This window comes from Schistocerca nitens, chromosome 1 (assembly GCF_023898315.1).
Source record: "Schistocerca nitens isolate TAMUIC-IGC-003100 chromosome 1, iqSchNite1.1, whole genome shotgun sequence".
NCBI classification, from domain to species: domain Eukaryota; kingdom Metazoa; phylum Arthropoda; class Insecta; order Orthoptera; family Acrididae; genus Schistocerca; species Schistocerca nitens.
In genome coordinates this window covers 1,108,143,076-1,108,158,672 of record NC_064614.1, presented here as the reverse complement: position 1 = coordinate 1,108,158,672, position 15,597 = coordinate 1,108,143,076, and the positions used below count along the sequence as shown (strand labels likewise).

General features: G+C 38.3%; 1 protein-coding gene across 1 annotated transcript in view; it reads left to right on the top strand.

The window, feature by feature from the left end:
- The window catches only part of LOC126198844 (probable Rho GTPase-activating protein CG5521), a 310,437-nt gene that overhangs the window by 3,499 nt on the left and 291,341 nt on the right, over positions 1-15,597 (top strand). The window contains exon 2 of the mRNA XM_049935431.1: positions 12,683-12,793. Within this exon, the coding sequence (XP_049791388.1) occupies positions 12,683-12,793 (111 nt within the window). The remainder of the gene's footprint in view (positions 1-12,682; positions 12,794-15,597) is intronic.

Here is a 15,597-nt window from a genome sequence, read left to right as displayed (position 1 = left end):
CATGTTGACGCTTTCCCAGGTTGTAACTATTACTTTTAGGCTAGTTCATCACATTGCCCTCATGAGTTTTCTTATCTGTTGATTCAGGTAGTTGTCACAGGATATCTACATGCTCAGTCCTGACCTGCTTCCTTTCTTTCATTTGTAGTTGGGTCACATTTCTTATGCTTCCTTGCTCTGACACTGTTGTGATGGTTAGTAACACTAATGCCGATTTTATTGAATTGTCATATTATGTAGTACTGACACTTTTGCCTCACGACGTTCGTCAGGGAATTATCATAGTTATTTTCCCGATAGGGAAAGGAATATTATTTTTACTATAAAAATTCTTTCTGTTCCTGTGCCAGCAGTAGTACTTCTGCCATATGTATAACATATTTGTTACTAAAGAGCTTCCAACTTTATCAAGGTGGACAGACAAGTGTACTGATTGTTGATGTGTATGCTCTCGGTTTTCAGTGCTACATTTTAACTTCATATGTTTTAGTCATGATTAAAAAACACTTATTGTTGGACATGTGTTTAATGAAGTATAATGTATTGGGGAAACTTTAATATAGAAAGGCGGTTACATATTGTAGAACTTGAGAAAAGTCAGCAGAAACTTCTGTAACAAAAATATAAATTTCAGATTTTTGACTTCCATAGAAGTAGTCTAAAGAAGGTGTCTCAAGATTCAAACCTTTTTTTTTTAATTTACTGTTGAGTTTTCCTACAAGTATTTGTTAATTAAGAGAACTTCTTTACTATTTCATATCATGATTATTATCAATTTATTCATTGGGGCTGACCAGAATCACATTAAGCCTTGTTGACATAAGCAGTGAGGGCTCCTTCCTCTGTGCCCATAATTCCTCATTACTGTTGAGCGGACTTGTTTGCGGTCCTCTGTCAATGGAGCAGTGCACCTAGTTTTCAGCTGTTCATTTTGTTTTATTGTGGTTGTCACTGTAGTTTTTGGAAGAGGCATCTGTCAAAAGGAACTTTGTTTTATATTTCTAATGTTGGTCTTACTTGGTTACTGTAAATCAGGCCAGTATTATTGTTAGTCTTATTGGCTGTTTTAGCTACCTAAACAAAGTTCACACACGAGTCATTCAGTTAACTGTCTTACAGTAGAGTATTTTTGTGTGAATCACACCTTCACGTTAACGTTGTCAGATGATTGTTGAATGATTTGCGAGTAACAAAATGTGATATTCGAAAACAGAAAACAGAATGTCGTTTAAATTTCCATTATAATAAACAAAGGGTCGACAGAAGCGTCCGATCTGACGCGTCGGCTTTGACCCGTGACGTAAGGGTGTTGTCGAGTACGCCGTCATGACGGCGCGGAGTTTGGTTTGTGAGTGTGGTTTGTTGTGCTCTCTGGTCGTATGTTCAGGGTTTTCGTTTGTGTGGTGTAATGGGCTCAGTTTGCTTTTGCTCATTATCCAGAATTGTTAGAGTGTCGGCTGTGTTTGTAGTGGAATTCGTTTCAGTGAGTTAACGATTTTGTGTGAAGGTTAATTTAGTGTTGTTCACTGTACATCATGTGGTAATTTTAGTAAAATTAATCGGTTGTTGTTTTTGTTCAGGAATGGATATAACGGATAAAATTAACAGTGCTCAGGTCAAGGGAAGTATTCGATCCCAATATGTGGCTGTGTATGTTTGTATTGTGTGTATGTATTGGGAGATGTTTTACAGCTATATAGGCCAAGGAAAGTGTTTGATCCTAATTTATGGGATCGGGAGCTGCTGTTGAGCTATATAGGTCAAGGGAAGTGTCCGATTCCAGATGATAATTGTGTTTAGTGGTATTTGGGGAGTTTTGTGATGTCAGGTTTTTTTTTTTGTATGGCGGTGGTGTCTAAATTTGTTTATATTTAAAAATATGTCTGAAAACAAAGATGATGTGACTTACCAAACGAAAGCGCTGGCAGGTCGATAGACACACAAACATACACACAAAATTCAAGCTTTCGCAACCAACGTTTGCTTCATCAGGAAAGAGGGAAGGAAAGGGAAAGACGAAAGGATGTGGGTTTTAAGGGAGAGGGTAAGGAGTCATTCCAATCCCGGGAGCGGAAAGACTTACCTTAGGGGAAAAAAGGACAGGTATACACTCGCGCGCACGCTCCCCCCCTCCCCCCCCACACACATATATATATATCCATCCGCACATACACAGACGCAAGCAGACATTTGTAAAGGCAAAAAGCTTGGGCAGAGATGTCAGTCGAGGCAGAAGTACAGAGGCAAAGATGTTGTTGAATGACAGGTGAGGTATGAGCGGCGGCAACTTGAAATTAGCGCAGATTGAGGCCTGGTGGGTAACGAGAAGAGAGGATATACTGAAGGGCAAGTTCCCATCTCCGGAGTTCTGACAGGTTGGTGTTAATGGGAAGTACCCAGATAACCCGGACGGTGTAACACTGTGCCAAGATGTGCTGGCCGTGCACCAAGGCATGTTTAGCCACAGGGTGATCCTCATTACCAACAAACACTGTCTGCCTGTGTCCATTCATGCGAATGGACAGTTTGTTGCTTGCCCTTCAGTATATCCTCTCTTCTCGTTACCCACCAGGCCTCAATCTGCGCTAATTTCAAGTTGCCGCCACTCATACCTCACCTGTCATTCAACAACATCTTTGCCTCTGTGCTTCCGCCTCGACTGACATCTCTGCCCAAACTCTTTGCCTTTACAAATGTCTGCTTGCGTCTGTGTATGTGTGGATGGATATGTGTGTGTGTGTGCGAGTGTATACCTGTCCTTTTTCCCCCTAAGGTAAGTCTTTCCGCTCCCGGGACTGGAATGACTTCTTACCCTCTCCCTTAAAACCCACATCCTTTCGTCTTTCCCTTTCCTTCCCTCTTTCCTGATGAAGCAACCATTGGTTGCGAAAGCTTGAATTTTGTGTGTATGTTTGTGTTTGTTTGTGTGTCTATCGACCTGCCAGCGCTTTCGTTTGGTAAGTCACATGATCTTTGTTTTTAGATATATTTTTCCCACGTGGAATGTTTCCCTCTATTATATTCATATCATGAATTTGTTTATATTTAGTTTGCCCCCACCCAAAAACACCCCATTTTCCGCACTTGTCCCGTTAGTGTCATTAGGCTTTTTGTGGAAAGTGTGTGTTTGTTTTTCTATGTATTTTCGTCCTCTTAATGTGTACGTTCCAACTTTATATGCGTCATATTGGAATCGTGGTTTATGGTCGTTTCCGCCATATTTGTGACGTCATGGGTCAAAGCAGGCGGGCGGGATCGGACGCTTCCGTATTTCCCAAACAAATGTATGCAATGATACCATCTCTTGCAAATAAGCATTTTGTTCCACATTTTCTGTTGGTCTACCAAGCAGGAACCAGTGCTTTCTTTCTTGGAGTAACTAGTTACTCAGAAGAGTGGGAAAAAGCCTCACTGATTGATCATTACAGTGCTGCTGTAGATCACAGGTGTGTTTTGACTTGATATGGGAAACAAATCTCCTTACACCATCTACAGTTGTTTGCATATGTCTCCAAAGTAGACACTTTTTAAACAATTGACCAAAAGTTACACATCTGATTTACATTAGAAAGATCAACTTAAATTGTGGAAAAGTTAAGGAGTTGTGGATGTTAGGGTTGAGGGAGAGTAACTATTACCAGTAACACACTGCAGTTCTAAACTGTCTTTGATCTTGCATAGGATTTTTGTTTCGTGAATGATCTTTTGGCATTTGATCCATGTTTTTGACAAGCAAGCTTACAACTGTTATCCAGCCATGTACATTTAAATTTTCCACAGTTTTTATGCTGGAATGATTCTCGTAGAGAGACTGTAGTCACTTTTCTGACCAGTGCTCATCTAAATGAGGTAAAGCCAATCTCCATTGACTTTGATGTTGATGTGATCATTTTATTATTTATTCATTTATGTATCCAACGACCATCTCACATTGATTTAGGATTTATCATAGTAATATAGGTTGCTTATAAATTAGCCCCCCCCCCCCCACCCATTTTTTGAGAGACCTCCATGAAAAACAAGTGATCATAGGACAATGAAATTTATGAAAGCATTTGTGAGGACATGCGGAAGAGAAATAATGAATAAAGCATTGAAAGAAACACATTTTACTTTCCAAATGAAATGTTTGTTAATTGCTTACCATGTTTACATTCCAGCTTGCAAACATTGCTCAGTGTCATAAGAGCTTGGAACCGCACTAAAGATAACATTTCACATTTGTTCTGAGCATCTTTTTGAACAATGGACCAAGAAATGTTCAGCTGTTGTGATAGCTTGGGCACTCCTCAAGGATCGCACATTGTGTCCAGCATTTACAGCCATGGCAATAGTAACTTCTTCAACAATTTGTGGTACAATTGACCTTTGGCTTCTCCAGAGAAATATCGAAATTGTCAGTTAATTTGAGCTTCTGAATCCTTCAGTCCTGGAGCAGTTAGAGGATCTCTCTGTATTCCTTCAATGTGTCGATACGCAGAAAGAGCATAATACTATTGCTGTTGGTTTGATAAAACAGTTTTATGAATAAAGCTCTGTTCACAGACTGCAAATGTAATGAACACTGATGCTTGTGTTTAATCTCTGTGTTGCCATACCATTACAGGCACCTGACTGCAAGTCATGATACTAACACTACTAGCAATGCAAATCCTGCAGCGCTCAGTCTGAACATAATTCCTATAAAGTTGGGTAACCATACGGGAAATAGTTTTCTGTCTACACTAGCACAAGTAGCGAACGTTTATTTATAACCACCCAGTACAACGAAAGTAATTAGCTCAAACACACACACACACACACACACACACACACACACACACACACACACACACACACACACACAGAAAATATAAGCATGCTTTTACGAGGATAGGATATATGGTCAGCCTGGCCTTGATGAAGGAACCATCCCAGCATTTGCCTGAAATGATTCAGGAAAACCTAAAACAGGATTCCCAGCAGACTCCATCCTCCTGAATTTAAGGTCACTATCTTAACAGTTGTATTGCCTCATTCTGTTGGTCCCTCTTGTGCAATGTTCTTTATTATTATTATTTTCGATTATTCCCAATTAAGAGAGCGTTTGAACTTGAATTCCTTTATGATGATTGTTTGTGTTTTTTCTGAGCCCAAATTTTCTTCATGTGTTCACTGTGTTGTTTCTTTCGCCCCGCTGTCCATTTGCATCCTGGTCTCTTCAGTGTTGTGGTGTCAAATTTATGTTTTTTGATGATGTTCCTGAATTCAGTTCTATTTTCTGCATCATTTACTGTTGTGTGTGCTTGTCTGAGGTCCTCTTCAACTTCTTTTATCCATTTTGTTTTTCCCCTGCCTGAGTTGATGACTTTAAGAATTCGCTTTGAAATTCTGTTTTCATTCATCCTGTGGATATGTCCGTAGAACTGCATTCTTCTTTTCCTTATTGTATCCGTAATCTTGTCTGTGTATTTATATAATTCTGATGTTGGTCTCTTCTTCCAGATTCCTTGCTCTTGTATCGGGCCAAAAATTTTCCTGAGAATTTTCCTTTCTTGTTTCTCTATTTCTTTGATTTTAGTTTGCCCACCTATTTGTGTTGTTTCAGATGCATACAGTGCCTCCGGAAGTACGACAGTGTTGTAGTGCCTCAATTTTGCGTTAATGGATATGGACTTTTTGTTATAATAGTTCCACGTGAGTTTATATGCTTTCTGTAGTTTTTTTTATTCTTTCCTCATTGTCCTTTAGGTTGATCCCTGATGGCTGGATGATTTCTCCCAGGTACTTAAAATGTGGTACTTGTACGATTTTCCCATGGGTTGTCACAATAGGCAATTTGTCTTGTGGCACTCTTTCTATGTACTGGGTTTTCTCATATGAGATTTGCAGGCCAGTTCTTTGTGCAATTTCGTGTAACTTCTCTATGGCGTTAGTGGCTTCTTTTCTATTATTTGTTGAGGATTGCAAGGTCATCCGCAAAAGCTAAACACTTCACATTGAATCTATTATCTTTTCTAATGCCAATTTGGATTCCTTTGACTTCTTTTTCCCATGTCCTGATAATTTTTTCAAGAATGATATTAAAGAGTAATGGTGAAAGTCCGTCACCCTGTCGCACTCCAGTTTGGATTTCAAATGGTTCCGAGATATCCCCCATAAATTTAACCTTGGAGACTGTGTCAGTTAATGTTTCCCAAATGATTGCTCTTGTCTTTCTGTCAATGCTGAATTCTTCCAGTGTCTTGCAGAGCGCTATTCTGTCGATTGAGTCGTAGGCCTTTTTAAAATCTACAAAAGTAACCACTGTGTTTCGGGTGTTTCTCATCTGGAGAATCATTTTCAGATTCCAGATCTGCTCTATGCATGATCGTCCCTTGCGGAAACCAGCCTGGTATTCTCCTATTTGTGGGTCAGCTTGTTCTTCTAATCTATTCATGAGAACTTTTGATAGGATTTTATGTGTGACCGGTACAAGTGAGATACCCCTGTAATTATTTGGTTCAGTTTTGTCCCCTTTTTTGTGGATTGGATGGATGAGTGCGCATTTCCATTCAGAAGGGATCTGTTCTGTTTCCCAAATGTTTAATATGATTTTGTGAATTTTTCCTGTTAATCTTTCATCATTTAGTTTCCATAGTTCTGCAATAATTCCATCTTCTCCTGGGGCACTGTTGTTTATCAGTGTCTTGATAATTTCTACTATTTAGTTGATGGTTGGCGGTTTAGCATCAGGATTTGGTGTAGACGTCTCGTAGTGAATATCCTCTGTAGGTCTTTCGCAGTTGAGAAGTTTGTTGAAATAGTCTGCGAGGATTTGGCAGTTATTCTTCGTGTTAGTTTCTAGTGAACCATCCGGTTTCTTGAAACAAAGATTGGGTGGCTGGTATCCTGCAATATGTTCTTTAAACGTCTTATAAAAATTCCTGGTGTTGTTCTTCTTAAAATCTTGTTCTATCTCATCTAGTCGCCGTTTGTCATAATTTCTTTTTTCCCTCCGAATAGTTTTCGATGTTTGTTTTCGGATTACTAGAAATTGTTGCCATTTTTCTGATGTTTTGTGACCATTGAAGTTTTTCCAGGCATTGATCCTTTCTTCTATTGCTTGGTCACATATTATATTCCACCACCTGTGTTTTCTCCTTCTCGAGGGTTGACCCAATTTCATTGTGGATTTGAGGACGTCCACAAGTTCTGTCCAGTTTGTGGTGTTTGTCTGACTAATTTCCTGTAAGATGTTTTCCTTGTTGAGTTTTATGTATTCGGGGTCTGGTCTCAGCACTTTGTTTAGTTTTGGCTTTTTTCTATTGGGTTGTAATCTGGTCTTTATTTGCACACCAGATAACTTTATAATAAGAATATACTTCTGCTTTTCATTGTTGCACACACAAAAGGCACTTGCTGTTGATTCCTGGACCATGAACTTGCAGCCATAGCCCTTGCATTAACTCCAGTCTGTTATCTCTAACCATGCTTATTTTTCATGACAGGGATTTAGGTTGCTTCATCACAGTCACGGAGGTACTGCCATTATATTTTTTTAATACTATCTAGCTTAATAAAGCAGACAAGGCATTTTGCAGAGGTTCGAAAAGTAGCTGTTTAATATTCTTTCCCAAACTGGTAAAACACTACTTATCTGAGTAGATATTGTACTTGAGTCTTACGGTACGTAGGAAGGACTGGGAGCAAATGATTACCACACACATATATGGATCTATAAAAACAGGAAACTTCATAGCCACTTCCAGTGTCTGTCCCAGAGAGAAAATTGGCTGTGCATTACTTTGCTTCACTACCAGGTTTCTTCTGTGGGCTTTCAGGTTGTAGATTTCCTGTCTAACCTAGAGATGACCTGCAATTATGTTTGGAACCATAACACTGCCAGGTGGTTACAGGTGTGGGGCTTCCAGTGACATTTAATGGTCAATAAATGTGGTTTCCACCCTGAACGTTATTTTATACTTCCTCACAAAGTGCAAATGTAACACGTTTGAGTCTTGTTAAGTACAAGTTTTAAGATCTAGGAAGTTTCAATATTAACAGTGTAAGGTCCATAGTAAGGGAACCTGTTCAGTGTTCCCTCTTTGTAAAGAAATTTTCCCTCGTGAAACCTGAGTTTCTCCTAGCATACAAAATGTTCAAACAGCTTACAGGAATGCAGCCGAGTGACATCTTCGACAACTACTGATATCTCAGCGGGTGAACATTCCATCTTTGTTTGTTGTTGTGGTCTTCAGTCCTGAGACTGGTTTGATGCAGCTCTCCATGCTACTCTATCCTGTGCAAGCTTCTTCATCTCCCAGTACCTACTGCAGCCTACATCCTTCTGAATCTGCTTAGTGTATTGATCTCTTGGTCTCCCTCTCCGATTTTTACCCTCCACGCTGCCCTCCAATACTAAATTGGTGATCCCTTGATGCCTCAGAACATGTCCTACCAACCGATCCCTTCTTCTGGTCAAGTTGTGCCACAAACTTCTCTTCTCCCCAATCCTATTCAATACCTCCTCATTAGTTATATGATCTACCCATCTAATCTTCAGCATTCTTCTGTAGCACCACATTTTGAAAGCTTCTATTCTCTTCTTGTCCAAATTATTTATCGTCCATGTTTCACTTCCATACAATGCTACACTCCATACAAATACTTTCAAAAATGACTTCCTGATACTTAAATCAATACTCGATGTTAACAAATTTCTCTTCTTCAGAAACGCTTTCCTTGCCATTGCCAGTCTACATTTTATATCCTCTGTACTTCGACCATCATCAGTTATTTTGCTTCCCAAATAGCAAAACTCCTTTACTACATTCCATTATTTTCAGGATATGGATGCAGTGAAAGAGTGCTGTACAAAACAATTTAAATCCTCAATAGGTAGGGCTACACCAACAGAAGACCATTTCTGCAGAAGCTGTATTATGGTTCTTGGTCAGCACAGCCCCACCACCTACTGCAGTGTCCAGTGCTCTCTTGTAGTGCAACCTTGAAGCTGATAGGGTGTTCACATGTTGAAATGTTGGAGGTTGTTGAAGACATCACTCAGTGGCATTCCTGTAAGTTTGAAGTTTCGCTCTTTACTTCTCTTCTGACCATGGCATTTGTATCTGACAATTGGGTTAGGCGAAGGGTTAGAGTAATATGCAAAAAATATTGGCTTTGAAAAATTGACAGAGAAATCTGTGTGTGTCTTACTTTCTTGACTTGAAATTAAGGAGCAGTGTTTGAGTGTTAAAATAAGGTTACATTCCTAGAGTTTATTTTCTGATAATAAACTTAATGGTTGCTGTGCTGAAGGAATTTGAAATTTTGCTTTCTGAACGCATTTATTTAAAAATGTTTGTAGCAGTTATGGTGAAGAGACACTTGTGATAAATTCTTTGTGTGATTCCCAGCTGTTTATGGTTGCACATTTTGCAAGTCTGTTGGGCCACTGGAAAAAAAAAAAAAGAAGAAGTGCAGTCCACTATTATACTAGCTGCATGTACACTTAAGATCAGCCCAATTCAGTCACTTTACATTGTATTAGGAGCCCATACTTGCTGTTATCAACAACTCCTCAAGATTCAACTACAGTGAATTCTGTGTTATAGGTGGCTGAAAGATGTATTATGGCTCGCCCATCCAGGAACAGTTCCCGAGTTAAACATCTGTGAGCAAGATTCATGCAATTAGTTGCTTTCCAGAAAATTTTGTGGCGAATGTTAATATTTTACACAGAGATGTAGTAAATTACTAGCTTGACTGTTTAGGAGTCTCTGAACAGTTTTAGGTTTGATAAATTTTAGAAAATTAAGTGTGGAAGAAATGACTGTACATTGTTATCAGTAAATTTTTAGAGGAGGGTCACCATTTTTATCTGATGTATGACAATATTTGAAAACTTGACCACACCACTGACTGTTATTTTCTTTGACACTATCTAGAGAAACAGTCCTGTACCCTGCTCCTCTCGTCTGGCCTCCTTGTCAAAGAGTCTATCCTCTTTAGTGAAGACCAGCCGGTTTTCCTAAAGATTCCATTTAATGTGTTAGAGAGAGAAGATGTTATTTAATTGCTCCAATTTTCTGAGTGCCCTCTAAACTTGTTAGAAAACACATCAAGCATCCTTCTTCTTCTTCTTCCTTTTTATTATTATTATTATTATTTAAGAAGGTATGATGTTCAGATCTCCTGGGGATTTTTCCAAGATTCCACTTTTGTCTGCAAACCTTATGTAGTTCATTTTTTGTAAACATTTTCTTTATACTCTTTCATCTTTAATTTCAGATTCTTTTGCAAATAAGGTGAAAATGGCCAATCTTGTTGAACATCGTTTGCTCTGGCATTGCTTCTCATAGGCAATTGCTTCTATTATTGTCCATTTCTTCTTAGAAAAGGGACAAATTATCTCCTATCATTTACATCAATACCCATTTCTTCAGTCGGAGCATAAGTTGCTTGTCAATAAATCATAACAATTTTTTAAAAAGTCTGTATGGTTTTGGCATGGCTTCATTTTGTCTCCGTATTTAATTATCCAGATTAAATTGCTTGACTTATTTACTTGCTGTCTCTGAGATCAGATGGTGTCAGTTCCTTCATTTTCCTCCTTATTGTATTGACTAAGATGTGCAACAGTGTCTTTAAGAAATGTGATAGAAAAGTAATTGTTTTGAGGCCTATATTATGAAATGCTTTTCATTCTTTTGATTGGCCAATGAGAGCAGTTTTTCTGTAGCTGAAACTTCCACATAATTCATAACAGTTTTAACAAATAAGACTGCATTAACTGCATCAAGGTTACAGTGTTTACTTATATCAAGTGTATAACAATAACAATATGAAAATTATAGAAATTATTGTTGAGAACGAGGGGAACTTCTCATTGCACCCCCCCCCCCCTCCCCTGCCCACTCCTCATTTTAGTGGTGAAATGGCACAGTGGGTAGTCAGTCAAAACCTGAACACAGGTCAACAGATCAAGCATGAAAACAGAAAGGTGCACTGGACTGTGAAAAAAGAAGAAACCTAGAAACAGCAAATGGTTCAAGCTCAAGATGTGTAACAATGAGCAGATTGCAAGAGAACTCTAGTGTCATGGTTCTGTGGTTACACTGTTGGACTGCAAAGTGGGAGATCCGTGTTCAGATCCTGTGCCCCCCCCCCCCCCCCTGCCCCTCCCCGCCCCTCCCTTTTATTCAACAAAATTATGAACTACTCCATCTCTAGTCTTGGCAATTGGACAATTGTCACACTACACATTGGTTATAGAATATGAATCATGTGGTAAGAATATATTATCGTCGTAAGTAAATGTGATGTATTGTGAGAGCAGGCGAGATACCCCATAGACCTGTCACAGAAACAAAAATGACAAACAGTTGTAAACTATATTACAGCAAAGGAATTCAAGAGTCAAATCATCCAAAATGGAAGTCAAGAGGCATAAATGTGGTACTTGTGTAGAAGAAAGGTGGTACGAACATCTGGAGGTCACAAGGGAGATTTGAACACAGTTGTCCCACTTTCCAGTCCAACACCATAGCTACAAAACCACAACACCGTGACTATTCAAGTTTGCTCAATGTTGCACATCTTAAATGTGAACCTTTCACTGTTTGTATTTTGCTTCTTTTTTTTCACACTTGATCTGTGTTCAGTTTTTGACGGACTAGCCACTGGACCATCTTACCATTAAATCTGAGGGGGGGTTTGATGAGGAGTTTCCCTTGTCTCTTGTCAGTTGTTTCCAGTAGGGTTTAATTATAAATTAGCTCCTCTCCGTAATATAAATCGTGCATGTACTATTTCCAGTAATGAAGATTTCTTTTCTTTTCTTTTTTTTTTTTTTTTTTTTTTTAAATCTTGTTCTCAGTTGATGTAGAAATTTTTCTTTAGCTCATCTGATGTATGGAACATGTTCATCAGCAGTATTTCCATTGTTGTTTACCTGTATTTGCTTCTATCTTTGTTTTTATATTGTCCTTTTTAAAACTCCAGCTTATTTCACAATGTTTATCTAAGTTCTCTGCCTATGTCTTTTTTCTGCCGTGTTTAAAATCTCATGAGTGGTCCAAAGTATCTTTGATTCTAGCTTAATTTTTCCTGACAGCCTATTTTATGTTTTGACAATACATTGTTCTCTTTCTGCACAAGGTTCACCATCTTCACAAATAATGTCTATAGCGCCCATTTCTTCCTCAGTGTACTTCTTTACCTTTAGTCCTTTTAGGTGCCACCTCTTTTGGATCACATCTTTGATTGCAGTTGGCAAAACATAAACCAAATATCAAGACATATGAAATAACTGTGGCTGTGCTTTGTTGATGTTTTGTATTGTTAATTCACTTTAATGTTAACTAATTGTGTCTTTTCAACTTCCCGTATGCACCTATTTTTTATTGGCACTTCTAAGAATATCTATTGTTTATTGGGAACTGTAATAGTAAATTTTGGTGAATTAAGGAAAGATAACGCTATGTTTGTTAAGTTTTGTAAATTTTATTTTCTCCATGGCATAATGTTAATTTACTTTCAGATGTCATGAAGAAACACTAGAAACTAGATCTAAAGCTTCACTGTTTTTTTGGTGCAACACACACACACACACACACACACACACACACACAGAGAGAGAGAGAGAGAGAGAGAGAGAGAGAGAGAGAGAGCTGTGTTTAAAATGGCATATGAGGAAATACATGTTTTTTTCTTTTTGCAGAACATGTCGATGTCGAGGAGGCAAAAACTTTCTTTGAGAGCAATTTCAGTCACATCTACAGCATCCTTTATGACAGTTTTGTAGCAGCTGAAGCAAATCTGAAGCAGAGAGGTTGGTACAAAATACAGAATCCATTCTATAACTCATTATCAGGGTATACTGAACATGTGTAGTGTATGTGTTAAAATAATAGTTAAGCATCAGGTGTATGTCGTGTGTGTGTGTGTGTGTGTGTGTGTGTGTGTGTGTGTGTGTGTTTAAAACTATAGCAAACTATTACTGCAACATCAAAATCTTTTGGTGAACGACTCTCAATCTGTATGCAGATATCTGTGAAGTATGAAAGAATAAATGGATGCTCTCAAGCACTTATGAGTATTCTGTCGAAAAGGTTGGTTAGAATCGGGTGTAGTAAGCTACTGTGGGAGAACACATCTGTTACCATGTGCGTAAAAGGCAAATAGTGCAAATAAACAAAACTGTTTGATTTTCAGATTGAAGGTAATGCTGTGAAATAGTTCAGTTCACATTTAACAGAAAGAAATCGAAGGGTAGTATTAATATCATGTCAAGGAAATTGTTTCTGTGCAGAAAAATGCTTTCACGGGAAGACACACAAGGTACCATTTTAAGCCCAATCATGTATTAATTTCACACAGTTGATTTATATTTAAATGTAACTTAAGATTCAGTTCATTTGCTGATGACACACACATTCTCATTCCAAGAGAAACTACAGAACAAATTCCTTAAAGAGGCAGTGATACCATTAATAGCTTAGAACATTGGCTGGATCTAAATCGGTTAAAACTAAAAATGGCAGAGACACAATTAACCCAGTTTAAAACTATATAGTAAAAATCAAGTAAGTAAATTTATCCACAATTGACCCAGTTTAAAACTATATAGTAAAAATCAAGTAAAAATTATCCATATAAGCCAGGATCTTAAGGAAGTCAATTCTATCAAATTCCTGGTGAGATTTTTAGAAAATAAAATCAGCATAATTTTTAGACACACATTTATTAACAAATTAAGCGTCTTGGATTCACACTCAGAATAATTCCCTGCGGAAGTGATGTGGACACAAGAAAAGTTGTTTATCACAGCTGCTTTGAGTCTGTTGTAAGGTACAGAATTATTTTTCATGGGAATATAAATTGTGCAAACAGAATATTATTTATTATCAACAGGACAAAATTATTAGAATATGAATAATTAAAAAATATGTGTAATTAAGGGAAGGAGCCATACAGCCCACTGTTTGGGACATGGGGGGGGGGGGGGGGTCAACCGGTGGCCTGCGGGCTGGATCTGGCCCACGACTGGTGTCAGTGTGGTCGAGAAGAAATTTGTGGGAGAATTTTGCAGCAGCCATTGTTAAGACAGCTATTGCAAAATGTTGTACGTAAAGAAACAATCGTCACAGCGTGTAAATAAAAGTAGCCATCTAAAGGTGGGATGAACATAAAATGAGTACTCTCAAAAACGTGTCTTTTGAAGCATAATATGTCGGCTTGGCATGTTTGGAAAGAGGTGCCATTCATATCTGTGAGGTTGCCCTTGCCTGTTGTAGGGGGTCTACATGTTTTAGCTATTCTGTGTATTTACTGTTTTGATCAGTTTATCTTTGTTTATAGGTATTTAGAATTATTATTAGGAAGCAATTGTCAACATGTATACAATACCATAAAAAAGAAAATTTCAAGTTTTATTTTTACAGATTAAAACTTATGCTCAGACTCTACAGTACATGGCTGATGAAAAATTATAATCAATCAAAAATCCTTGTGCAATCAAAAAGTGAAAAGTCCACAGTGGAACAACAGTAAGAAATAAGATAGATCACTAATTATCATGTAGAACTGGCACTGAATGCACACAGGCTCATTGTAAAAGTAGGTTTACAAGTAGACTAAGCTAACAGGCTGAGTCTTTAAGGTACAGACAACAACCCCCCCTTCCTCCCCCCCCCCCCCCCTCCCACACACACACATTAATACATGTATAATTCACACAGATGTAGCCACTGTCGTTTATGTGTCGTTTATGGGAGCAGTCAGATCTCAACATCCAGAAGTGACAGTGGCCAGAGAGAGAGAGAGAGAGAGAGAGATGTCTGAAGGAGGGCAGAGTAGCTCAATCTAAGTGTATTTGTCCAGTTGCAGATTCTTACAATTATAGATGAATTATCTCTGCAGGTTAATATGATAACCTTGTTCTGGTGGCTATACATTAGTATTAATCTGGTTTTTTGATTCTATGTTTATGTCTCAATGGTATTACTTATATTGCTGGCCCATCTGCACATTAAATCAATGATTTATATTTGTACATAAATGAGATAATAAAATTCTGATCCTGCATAACTTATATTATAAAATATTGTCATAGAAGTTGAGGAATAGGGAACTCGTACAGCTTCTTGAACCAAGATGCACAATTTAGATGCAAACCAAACATACACATGGGTATAGGTTACTTAATCAGTTGCTGCAGTCAGGTCCAGTGGGCCAAATTTCCCTGAGGTATTGGCTCCGGCTCTGTCTTTCTGTTGTTCTTCACTTCCATCCATTCAGCAGTCCTCCTTACTGTAAATTTTTTGAAGCAGTCTATTCACTGGGGTCAGGGATATCCCATAGGTCTGGTGCTAGTCATTTTGACATTTCACACTTTTTGGTCACTGGCTGTGTGGCAAACAAACAACGTGATTTGCCCATTGTAGGTGTTGCACTTCCATTGTCATTAAAAGTAGCACCTACTGCATGCAGTGTTAAGGATCATCTGTGCACAATATCTGCATTAGCTCTTATTTGCATTTCAAAGCCAGTACGTTAGCCATTCCAATTTGGTGACGTCTTTATGTACCCTTTTGGTTGATACTCCTGGCAACACAGGAATCGCACTGCTGATGC